The sequence below is a fragment of the Hemibagrus wyckioides genome, linkage group LG11 (genome assembly GCF_019097595.1).
Source record: "Hemibagrus wyckioides isolate EC202008001 linkage group LG11, SWU_Hwy_1.0, whole genome shotgun sequence".
NCBI lineage: Eukaryota > Metazoa > Chordata > Actinopteri > Siluriformes > Bagridae > Hemibagrus > Hemibagrus wyckioides.
The window spans coordinates 33423352-33435851 of record NC_080720.1 but is presented as its reverse complement, the minus strand read 5'-3'; the positions used below and the strand labels follow the sequence as shown (position 1 = coordinate 33435851).

Sequence of the window (12500 nt, the reverse complement as noted above, 5' to 3'; positions counted from 1 at the left end):
GAGTTTCTCTGTGTCTTATGTGCTCTGAGGGTGAAGATCTCCTCCTGTAGCTCCACCAGCTGAGCTCTCAACGTGTCCTTCTCCGCCAGACTGCACGCAATCTGTGCCTGCGCCTCATCCCGGGACAGGTACGCCTGAACACGGAGCCATACACACACACACACACACACACACCGGTCAGACACAAAGACAGCTCCTGATGTTCCCAGGGTTCTATCACTCGTGTATCAATTGTTTCCAATTGAATTAAAACAAGTATTTTAGTGTTTGGGTGTGTGATTGTTTAGTGACACCAGGATTCCAACCACAATCTACAAAATTCCCTAAACATATGATGGGAATACAGGATACAAAAAAAACCCACATAGTCCTGAGAACACAGGATTCTGGAAATCTGAGAATATTAGATTCTTGGAAATATAAAGTCTCTGGGGTGTAAATGACTTGGGAATTCAAAATAAGATGGAGGGGAATCTGTACAAGAAATGTAATGTTCCCGGAAATCCTGGAAATGTAGGATTCTGGGAATGTTGGGTACATTAACATAGAACTCAGAGCATTGGGAATGTGTGAGGGAACTGGAATAATGAATATGTAACCATGTGAATATAAGGATCTGGGAATACAGAAGCATAGAAATCTGAAGTATTATTGGGCTCTAGGGATGCAAGGGGTCTAGGAAAACTGGATAAACTCAGAAATAATGGGGATATATTGAGTTCTGGAAACTCTGATACTATAGGGTTCTGGGAATATAGGACACTGGGAATGTGTACACCTTGCAGTATGGAGTTCTGACCGTTCCGGGCTCTGGGAATAAAGAAGACTTTAATTAGGAATATGTAACTGTAGGATCATGGGAATACCAGGGTAATACAGGGCAATATGTAGCACTGAGGAATATAGGATCCTGGGAATGTGTGGTTACAGGAATATCGGGTTGTGATTCTGGGAATACCTATTACTGGGCAAGTAGGATCCCTGGAATAAATTGAGTTCCAAGTAATAATGCACGCTTTTGTGGGATTGTGAGATCTAGGAATTTAATAGTCATGGACTGGGAATTTCCCTGTTAGTGCTATTAGCACTGTTCCCTGTTGCCCTGGGCGTTGCGTGCAGTACTGAGTGTGATGCTGCACAGATCTAGAACAAATGCAGCGTGTTCTGCAGTGAACTCAGACGCTGCAGAATGAGGAAGTGGGACGGAGAGGCACGGCTGCATCGCTCAGACAAAAGGTGTGTGTGTGTGTGTGTGTGCTAAAGTGAAAGGTGAAAGAGACAGAAATAGAGATATGACTTTTCCACACAGCGTCAAAATAAAACCTCATGCAAACAAGAGAGCGCAGCGAGAGCCACAGTCCATCACGTTAAAGGAAAAGGACAAAAATCAAATGACCAACTCCTCAAATCAGCTAGAGGAGACTTTTACACCTCACTAACTATCTGATCTTTAATCACAAAATCACTTAACTTACAGAATAAATTAACTTCAAATTAAGTTAACCTACTTCCCTCCCTCCCTCGCGTTCTTTCTTTCTTTCTTTCTTTCTTTCTTTCTTTCGTTCTTTCTTTCGTTCTTTCTTTCGTTCTTTCTTTCTTTCTTTCACACTTCCTCCCTCCCTCCTGAGTGAAGTGTTGAAGCTGTATGGAGTTGAGGTGGATTACAGTAATATGGGTGTGAAGTGACCCGGTGTGAGGAGACTGACCCGATCTCGCTCGGCCTGAAGCTCGCTAAACTGAGTCTGAAACACGGAGCTTTTCTGCTGATACATCTCACAATCCAGAGACAACTTCTGCACCTGCAGAGAGAGACGGTCCTTCTCCTCCAACAGCTAGAGAGAGAAGGGGAGGGGGGGGGGAGAGATGGTTGGAGCTTTTCAGAGGCTCAGGTTGTTTCACAATAAAACTTCATCTTAAGTAAACAAACAAATAAATTAACAAACAACAATAATAGTCACCTCGTCTCTCTCTCTCGTTAGAGCCTCGTTATCGTCTTGAAGCCTCCGCAGTTCCTCAGCGAGTTCAGAGCGCCGATCCCTCGCTTCTGCCAAATCCTGAGCCAGGATTTCCTGGTGTGCCTGATACACACACACACACACACACACACACTGCTTTTTAGGTTTGCCAATATTCATATTCATCCTATGGGTGTGAGCGATGGGTGTGCCTACAAGTGGGAGAGAGTGAGTGTGTGTATGTGTGTGTGTGTGTGTGTGTGTGTCTCACCGGTGTGATGTTCTCGGCTTGCTGCAGTTGTCTGCGCAGTGTGATGATCTCATCACGCAGCTGCTGTGTCTCGATGGAGGACGCTCTCTTCACTGAGCGATGTCTCTGAAACTCTGTCTCCGTCTGAGCCTTTCTCAACTCACACTGCAGCTGATACACCTGAGAGACAGACAGAGAGAGAGACAGAGAGAGACAGATAGAAAGACAGAGAGAGAGAGAGAGACAGAGAGAGAGAGAGACAGAGAAGGTTTTAAGAGTTAATTGTAGACTTAAGCAACACACACACACACACGCACACGCACGCACGCACGCACGCACACGCACGCACGCGCACACACCTGCAGAGTGAGATCTCTGCAACGAATGTTCACTTCTGATTTCTCCTCCACAGCCGCAGCGTATCGTACATACAGATCACACTTCTCATCCTTCAGCTTCAACAGATCTCTGTGCATGTCTATACACACACACACACACACACACACACACAAATAATGCATGCACAATTTATTCGGGTTTCAAAGTGTGTAAATATGTGTGTGTGTGTGAGTGTGTGTGTGCACATGTAAGATACCTGCATGGGACTTCTGCAGGCGTGTGTGTTCAGTCTGCAGGTTTTTCTGCTCCTTTGCTTCCTGTGTGACTCTGGCCAGCTCCGTCTGCAGGCTGCAACACTGCGAGCGCAGCAGAGCCGCTTCCTGACGCTCCGCCTGCAGCTCCTTCTGCATCCCCGTCACGGCCCGAACCAGATACTCCGTCAGCTCCGAGTACTTGATCAACCCTGAACACACACACACAGGAAAAAGTTATATGTTTTGTTTATTTTATTTTACCATTTAAAAATTTAAATTTGCTATTTTATTTATTTATTTTATTTTATTTCACTAATTGTCTTAATTATCTATAGGTTATGCTGATTTTATTGCAATAACACCTTATATTATTATTTGTAATATTATTGTTATTATTGTTGTTGTTGTTGTTGTTGTTGTTGTTGTTATTATTATTATTATTATTATTATTATTATTATTATTATAAGATGAAGATGATGATGATGGTGCTGAGTGTTACCACTGAAGCGGCTGGGCTCGGTGCTGGGTTTGCGGCCGGTGACCTGTGTGTAGAGAACAGGGTAGTGGATCATCAGACCCTCCAGCAGAGCCACGGCTCCGTTACGACCCTGAATACGCAGCAGATCCAGCATGTGACCTACACACACACACACACACATTACCACAATACCAAGATACAGAAATTTAGAACAACACAGAGGATGTTAAAATTTTTAAAATGTCCACAAATTTTCGACAGATTTGGGCCGAGACATGTCGTGTGAAGTCACAACATGCATTCAGCGAAACCCCTCCTACATTCAATGGGAGGAGTTAAATAGAAGAATCCTGTGCATGTGATTTCATCATATTAATAAAGATTTTTAATCAGTTTATTATCAGTGCACTGTACACACTCCACTGAGCGCATTAATATAAATCTGCTGCAGTTCTAGAGAATTAATCAACACCTTCTGACCAATCAGTGTCCAGAACTCTGTGTACTATTTACACTTTTATTAAATGTAGCTAATAAACTGAGGTTGAAGCAGTGAAACAGACTCGTGTGAAAAACTCTGCAGCACCTTCACCACTTCGTGCAGAAACTAAAATCCTGCTGTGTCACAAACCCACAAGTATGAAGAACATGAGAAGATGTGAGGAGAAAGTAAGCAGCGTGGGATGAGGTGGCGTGTTATTACAGCACAATGGTGGGACTGGACAGTGAGATGCCTGACCTTCAGATTTCATCACCACCACACACACAACACAATCATCACCACCTCACACACACACACACAACACAATCATCACCACCTCACACACAACACAATCATCACCACCTCACACACAACACAATCATCACCACCTCACACACAACACAATCATCACCACCTCACACACAACACAATCATCACCACCTCACACACAACACAATCATCACCCACACACACACAACACAATCATCACCACACACACACAACACAATCATCACCACCACACACACAACACAATCATCACCACCACACACAACACAATCATCACCACACACACACAACACAATCATCACCACCACACACAACACAATCATCACCACCACACACACAACACAATCATCACCACCACACACACAACACAATCATCACCACACACACACAACACAATCATCACCACACACACACAACACAATCATCACCACCACACACACACACAACACAATCATCACCACCACACACACACACAACACAATCATCACCACCACACACACACACAACACAATCATCACCACCCACACACACACAACACAATCATCACCACCTCACACACAACACAATCATCACCACCACACACAACACAATCATCACCACCACACACACACACAACACAATCATCACCACCACACACACACACAACACAATCATCACCACACACACACACACACAACACAATCATCACCACCACACACAACACAATCATCACCACCACACACAACACAATCATCACCACCACACACAACACAATCATCACCACCACACACACACACACACACAACCATCACCACACACAACACAATCATCATCACCACACACACACAACACAATCATCACCACCACACACAGCACATTCATCACCACCACACACACACACACAACACAATCATCACCACCACACACAGCACATTCATCACCACCACACACACACACAGCACATTCATCACCACCACACACAACACAATCATCACCACCACAACAGAATCATCACCACACACACACACACACACAACCATCACCACACACAACACAATCATCATCACCACACACACACAACACAATCATCACCACCACACACAGCACATTCATCACCACCACACACACACACACAACACAATCATCACCACCACCACAACACAATCATCACCACCACTACAACACAATCATCACCACAAAAATCACCGACTCCACCAAAGCTGGTTAAATGGGCGGAGCTAAATAAGACTTAAATGGTTTATTTTTTACACAAAGCTCCGCCCCCAACATTTACAGCCGTTCAGCGAGAGGTAGCGTTAGTAAGGTCAGTCTTCACATCAGTTCGACTCGCACTCGGACATTCCACTGATTAAAAGCCGAGTTAGGACGATATAAAAACGCGACAACTTATAATGATGTACGAGGTGTTGGGGGCGTGGCTAGAACATGAATGTATTTGGATTGTCCTCTTGTCAAACAAACTTTCCGCCTCGGATCGCAACTTTCCAAACTGGGTCGTTTTTTTTCTTACATTTGTATTTTAATCTACAGCAGCAAAAAAATTCCATAATAATAAAAACACTTGCACAAATAAACACATTTTAATCATCTTCTCTAACAGAGATCTCTGTCATTTATCGTTAACTTTATCCTTCTGAACAGCTTTCATCTGTTTTCTCTGCGTGTTGTTGTTGTTTAGTTCACTTACATTTCATTGTAGTATATTTTTTGTTCAATAAATGATAAAACGTCGGAACACGATCACATTTGTTTCATGCACACTCACTGGTTCTCATGCTGCGGTTGTTTAACTTGATGCACGTGAGGATCTCGTCCTCGTCCAGGTCGCTGAGCACGCGCGCCTGCCGCAGGTACGGGATGATCACGCACGGGCGCACTCCCAGAGAGATCGCGTGCCTGTTGTCGTTAATCAGATCCCACAGCTCCTCTTCGCCCATGTCCTTAAAGTCCGACGGCTCGTGCGCCATGTCCGACATGATGACAACACACTCCGATGATCACCACACACACACACACACACAAGTTCTGTAGAGCTGAAACCGCACTGCAACATCTGAAGCGCAAAGTAGAGGATGTGCTCCTGATGTCTGAAAAGAGCTCCGGCGCGTGCAGAGTGACGCTCCGCCTCTAAGGCCACGCCCAGCAAGAGTACGCGTGGGAAAACCTGTAGTACGGGGAGTGGACACATACACACACACAAACACACACACGCCTAGCAGCTAGTACTTAATAACTGACCTTATTTTTTTGATAGGTAATTTGATTACTGTTGTTTTTGTTGTCGTCCGCATACAAACATGAGTATGCATTAATCTCTCTCTCTCTCTCTCTCTCACACACACACACACACACACACACACTACTTTATGAACTCTCCTCTTTCACATTCATCACTGTAATTATGCTTTAATCACAAAATTATAAATCCAAACAGGCGGTAAATCTGCTTTATTAATATTTATATTTGATTGATTATTGATTATTTGTGTATTCCCGTCGTCACGGAGACTAACCAAGAGGTCATGACATGTCCAGATAAACACACAGCTATGCCAGACACCAACATTATTCCCGTCAGTATCAGTGTCCGGATGTGGATGTGAAGTGGGCGTGGCTCAGATGATTAATTAGTCTCAAGCAGGCGTGGCTCAGTTGATTAATCCGTCTAAACTCGGGGTGTGTGTGGGATGGTTTATTTCAGTTCACTCACACGGTTGTTATTTCTGCTTTTATAAACTTGTTTAAAATGTAAATAAACTACTATTTGAACTCCCCAGTACTGAGGAGGCGGTTTGGGTGGATGGGGTGTGGCTGAGGTGTGGCTAGGGGGCAGGGCCGAGGCAGCAGCAGCAGTGATAGAATGTTTCTGTAATCAAACACACGCGCGCGCGCGCGCGCACACACACACACACACACACACACACACGTGCATTCATAAACAAAAAATAAAAGTTCTTTTGTCTGTTTTATTTCATCATGCAGGTGGAGGCGGAGTTAAGCGCTGGGTTTTTTGCTACCTAAATAAAACTAGGACAAGATAAACAACGCAGAAGAAACCACCATGAGATACACACGGCGAGTCGCGGTGATGAAGATGAAGATAAGAGATGAAGATAAGAGCTGACAGAAGCACAGGAGGAACAGAACTTACAGCCATGTTATCAGGTGAACAAAGGAGCAGATGATCATCCAGATAAACCAGGTCATGTGATGCGCAGGGGCTGATGGGAAATGTAGTTTAAGGTTAGACATGGCACTGACGTGTCGCTGTGTCTCGCTGTCATGTAATTCTGTACACAGGTCACTCAGAAATCTTCACTCATGTTAATGACGGTGGGCTCTATCTGTGTCCAGTCTTTCTGTGTCCAGTCTTTCTGTGTCCAGTCTTTCTGTGTCCAGTCTTTCTGTGTCCAGTGAGCTTTACATGTGACCACTCACTCACGCCCACGTCAAAATAAAAACCTCAAACTTTCGGGACTTTTTTGTTTGTGTCCCACAGATACACACTTCTACACACATCTCTATGCATTTCTACACACCACTACACACTTTTACATACATCTTTACACACTTCTACACACCTCTATACACTTCTACACATGTCTACACACTTCTACACACACCTCTATACACTTCTACACACTTCTACATACATCTTTACACACTTCTACAGACCTCTATACCCTTCTACATACATATCTACACTTCTACACACACCTCTATACACTTCTACATACATATCTACACTTCTACACACACCTCTACACACATCTACATACATATCTACACTTCTACACACCTCTACACACTTCTACATGTCTACACACCTCTACACACTTCTACCTACATCTCTACACTTCTATATACCTCTACACACTTCTACATACATCTCTACACTTCTATACACCTCTACACACTTCTACCTACATCTCTACACTTCTACATATGTATAAACACTTGTACACACCTCTGCACATCTCTACACACCTTTACACAATTCTACACACCTCTACACACTTCTACATACATCTTTACACCTCTACACACCTCTCTACACTTCTACATACATCTCTACACTTCTACACACCTCTACAATTCTACACACTTTAACACTTCTACACACTTCTACATACATCTCTACACTTCTACACAGGTCTGAACACCTCTACACACCTTTACACAATTCTACACACTTCCACACACTTCTACACTCTTTTACACACCTCTACACACTTCCACACACTTCTACACACTCCTCATATTCAGTTCCGCATTTCTGTCTGTTTAGGACACATTATCTGTTCATTCATCTCACACACACACACATGCACATGCACACACACACACACACACACACACACTCACTCACACACACACACACACACATGTATGCTTCACTAATGAACCCACGGTGTCTCTATCTAAAGCAAACCAACCAGGTCCAAAGTCTTACAGGTAAGAGGAAGTGAGAGACGCAGCTCGTCTAGCAGGAAGAGAGTGTGGGAGGAGAGTTTACTGGAAGCCACGCACACACACACACACACACACACACACACACACACACACACACACACACACACACACATGGCCCAAACTGACCTACTGAGACTGATCAGACGTTTATTTAGGTTTATTAACACAGACACACCTGAGCACAGGTGCATTCCTGCACAGACATTTCTCACTTAATCACACTGCAATCAAACATAAATACACTGGACTTCCATCCAGAATGAGGGAAACACACACCACACACATACACACACACTTTACTCTGCACAAAACAAAGAGACACAACATGCTTAGAGCTGTTGCTCTTTTCACGCTGACCAGAGCAGCTGTGTTTACAGTGGACGGTGAGAAATTTTTCATCGGTCAGTCTGAGTGAGCTGCCCCGTGACTCTGTGTACAATATAATAACAAACTTTTCACTGATCTGAATGAAGCATTGAAGTTTGTGTTGATGTAATGTTATTTATAGAACTGGACAGTTGTTATCATGTGAGATCAGACTGTCCAGAGTGTCCTCCCAGGAGTGTTTAGAAATAATTAAAGCATTTAAAATAATTCTATTGGGTGTGTTTTCATGATATCATTTAAGTAATCATCAGTTAACGATTCCAAATGACGCACATGCGGTTTGGAAAGTCAGCTTTCCGGGATTCCTTGAAGTTTTCGTGTGTGTGTGTGTGTGTGTGGTGAAACAGGTTGGATTGCTGATAAGTTCTTCCACTCCATGCTCTGACCAATCAGAGCAGAGATTTGCTCAACCAATAAGACCAGGTTTACAAATGCTGCAGGCTGCCTTATTTTTTCCAGGGAAATTAAATCTGAAAATATTATTAAACTGAGAATATTAGCATAACCAGATGAAAGACAGACATTAAAGGTACAAGTGTTCATGATCTTATATTCTGACAGTGTTTTCCTACATTATGATGATAAGTAAAGCAAATCCACACTGTCCTCGGGCTCACTTAGATGTAGCTGATGTAGACTTGGATGAGTGTGTGTGTGTGTGTGTGTGTGTGTGTGAAAAAAAATGTTCCGTAAAGGTTCCACAGAGGAGTGCGTGTGGTGTTCACGTGCCAAGTGACGTGAAGAGTAAACTCATGCTGTATGCAGTCAGGCGAAGAGGAAGACATGAGTGCATGCACATACAGCACTTTGTTCTTATTTTAGTTTTTGTTGAAGTTCAGAAATGAAACGCAGCAGAAAGTTCACACACTGCTGTGTTCCTGCAGAGACACAATCTCACTTAATCACTCTTAATGAGATACAACCATTTATTAATTGATGATCAGCACATGAAACATGACCACACCAGGCTGGAGAAAGTAAGTCCCGCCTACACTCACAACCGCCGGACAACAGAGTGACCACTTTTCTGCCGTGGAAGACTTTTAGATGAGGAAGGAAGCCGCTGACGCCGCACCGATTATAAATATGTTATTAACGTTTCTCTGTGGCTTGGCTCTCAGCATTATGTAACAAGGCTGTAGAACAGGAGGAACCTGACGCAGTAGTGGAGTGATTCAGGGCTGATCTGGGCGGCATGAAGTTTTGTGAATGGACAACAGCAGAGCTCTCACACCCAAAACTGATTTATTTGATCGTCTGCAGTTTGGCCAGCACCGTAAATATCTGGGGTTTAATCACATTCATCATATTCATGTCTACTCTGGCTCTCTAATGTACACTACTCACAAAAAGTTAAGGATATTTGGCTTTCGGGTGAAATTTCAGGATGCACCTAAAATGCACTTTAACCTTTCCAGGTGAACTTAATTTGACCTTCTCTACACTTTTGAATGCACATGTCCAACTGTTCAGTGTTTCAGTACTTTCTGCAGAACTTGCTGTTCTCTAACAAGGTGCTTAATGGCAAAATTCACAACTGGTGTTTGATCCATGAATCCACCAATAAATTTTCTGGTTCAGTTAGAATTGGTATTTAAACAGTCCTCTTCATCATGCTGTTCACATTTTGACATCATGAGACCAAGACCACACCTAACAACTGATCAACAGAACCTCACCATTGTGAGGCTTCAAACAGGATGTTCTCAGAGGGAAGTGGCCACTGAGCTTAGAGTGTCACAGAGTGTCATCAGCAGGTTGTGACAGAGACACAGAGAGACTGGAACATTTAAGGGAGGTGAGATGCACCAACTGTTGTGGTGGTGTTACAGTCTGGGCAGGTGTGTCTACTCAATACAGAACTGCACTGACAATGCTCCAGCTCATCGAGGTCGCATCATTAGGGAACGGCTGCTGGAGGCTGGGGTACCGCAAATGGAGTGGCCTGCACTTTCTCCAGACCTGAATCCCATAGAAAACCTCTGGGATCAGCCGAGTCGCCGTGTAGAGGCTCGTAACCCTGCACCCCAGAACCCCAATGACCTGAGGGCTGCCCTTCAAGAAGAGTGGAATGCCATGCCTCAGCAGACAATAAGTCGACTCGTGAACAGCATGAGACGTCGTTGTCAAGCTGTAATTGATGGTCAAGGGCACATGACAGATTATTGAGACATTGAGATTTTTTGTTGTGGTATACCCACCACTGTTGTTGGCTTTTGTTTCAATAAATTGTTTGAGATGAGGAAATCACCATTGCAGCTTCTACTTAAATGCCCTACTTTCATGATATAATAACCACGTCTGTTTCTGCTGACGTCTTTGTTTACCTATAGATAATTATGAAGATTACACCTTTCTTCTGTATAAATATTCCCTGTTTATCTCATTAAATTTCGAAGAGTTCTGCTATTCAATCACTGTCTCTGTGTGGTTCTTTAGCATCTCTTCCCTGAATTCAGCTCTAGAGGCAGCAGCGTGTCTCAGGATTTTCTCAGAGTGAACCCGAAAATTCTATTTTTGCTGGTTTTCTGACTGCTGCCTGTTTTTTGACCCTGCCTTTTGTCTACCATTGCTAATAAATCTGCTAATGGAGTCTACCACTTCTGCCTCTGGAGTTTCATCATCACAGTAATATAACACTGGTGGATAATTGAACACACTCTCTATGCAGAATTATCTGCCAGTGTAATGTTACTAATGTTATTAACAGTTATTAAGCTGTTTATAAAATGTTATAAGAAACTCAGTCTAATGAGGGTTGTTTATATATTTAATCACGTTGTTGTTTTCAGAAGAAGCTTAAATGAGAGTTCTCTTAACTCCTGGGAGTCGAAACTTCATTTAATTGCTCATTAATGTTCCACTGTTAATCCCACCTAGGCTCCGCCCACAAGGCAGTGTGTGGAAACGTGCCAGGGTTTTTCTTTTGTCCTAACGCTGAATACGAATGCAATGTCGACAAACCGGACGCGGGGTCTGGAACAGCGCGGTGTGAGAGAGGCGTGTGTGGTACGCTCGGTTCTAGAGTAAACAGCACGAGAACGTCTAGGATTATCTTCAATAAGATCGACAGCATCAATAAGAACATGCATCATTTCAGCCTTAAATCAGTTCCTTTCATTCACCTAGAATCCAATGTTAGATGTTTATACACACACACACACACACACACCAGATGCTCAGACATATTACAGCATTAGAGGTTCTAGAACACTAGATGTTTTAACACAAAAACCCTGCTGTATTTGATGTTCTAGAACCATTTGTGTGTAGAACATAGACAGTGTTAGGAGTTCTGAAATGCTATATGTTCTAGAGTGTTAACTGTTTCTAAATGTTCTAGAAGTTACTGTGATTTCTAACATCTTCTCGACTCTGCAGAAGATCTAGACCTTTTCTTTTTTCCTCATGCTGAAAGGGCGGTCAGGAATAAAAGGGTTCTGCGTGAGATCTAGGACAGCAGGTGACAGGTTCGTGAATGCAGGACTCCGGGGAGTGGTGCGGTTCTGTGTTACACGATAGTGAGAGATAAACAAGCATGCTTTGCTGAAGAACTTTTATTACAAACACAAACACACAGACACACACACACAC

General features: G+C 43.3%; 1 protein-coding gene and 1 long non-coding RNA gene across 5 annotated transcripts in view; both read right to left on the bottom strand.

Annotated features, from left to right (window-relative positions):
• card14 (caspase recruitment domain family, member 14) overlaps positions 1–6133 on the bottom strand; it is a 31168-nt gene extending 25035 nt beyond the window's left edge. Inside the window, exons 1-8 of one of the 2 annotated variants that reach the window (XM_058402266.1) lie at positions 5812–6133; positions 3299–3436; positions 2801–3007; positions 2565–2683; positions 2227–2385; positions 1959–2078; positions 1707–1832; positions 1–134 (exon numbers count right to left, since the gene is read on the bottom strand). The exon at positions 1–134 is cut by the window's left edge and continues 13 nt beyond it. In XM_058402266.1, the coding sequence (XP_058258249.1) occupies positions 1–134; positions 1707–1832; positions 1959–2078; positions 2227–2385; positions 2565–2683; positions 2801–3007; positions 3299–3436; positions 5812–6022 (1214 nt within the window). In that variant the 5' untranslated portion in view covers positions 6023–6133. The remainder of the gene's footprint in view (positions 135–1706; positions 1833–1958; positions 2079–2226; positions 2386–2564; positions 2684–2800; positions 3008–3298; positions 3437–5811) is intronic. The other variant, XM_058402267.1, reaches the window with a different exon arrangement.
• Positions 6134–12436: 6303 nt separating this feature from the next.
• Positions 12437–12500, bottom strand: part of LOC131361307 (uncharacterized) — a 6763-nt gene continuing 6699 nt past the window's right edge. For 2 of the 3 annotated variants that reach the window (XR_009206001.1, XR_009206003.1), the window contains exon 8: positions 12437–12500. This exon is cut by the window's right edge and continues 121 nt beyond it. This is a non-coding gene — a long non-coding RNA (uncharacterized LOC131361307). The other variant, XR_009206002.1, reaches the window with a different exon arrangement.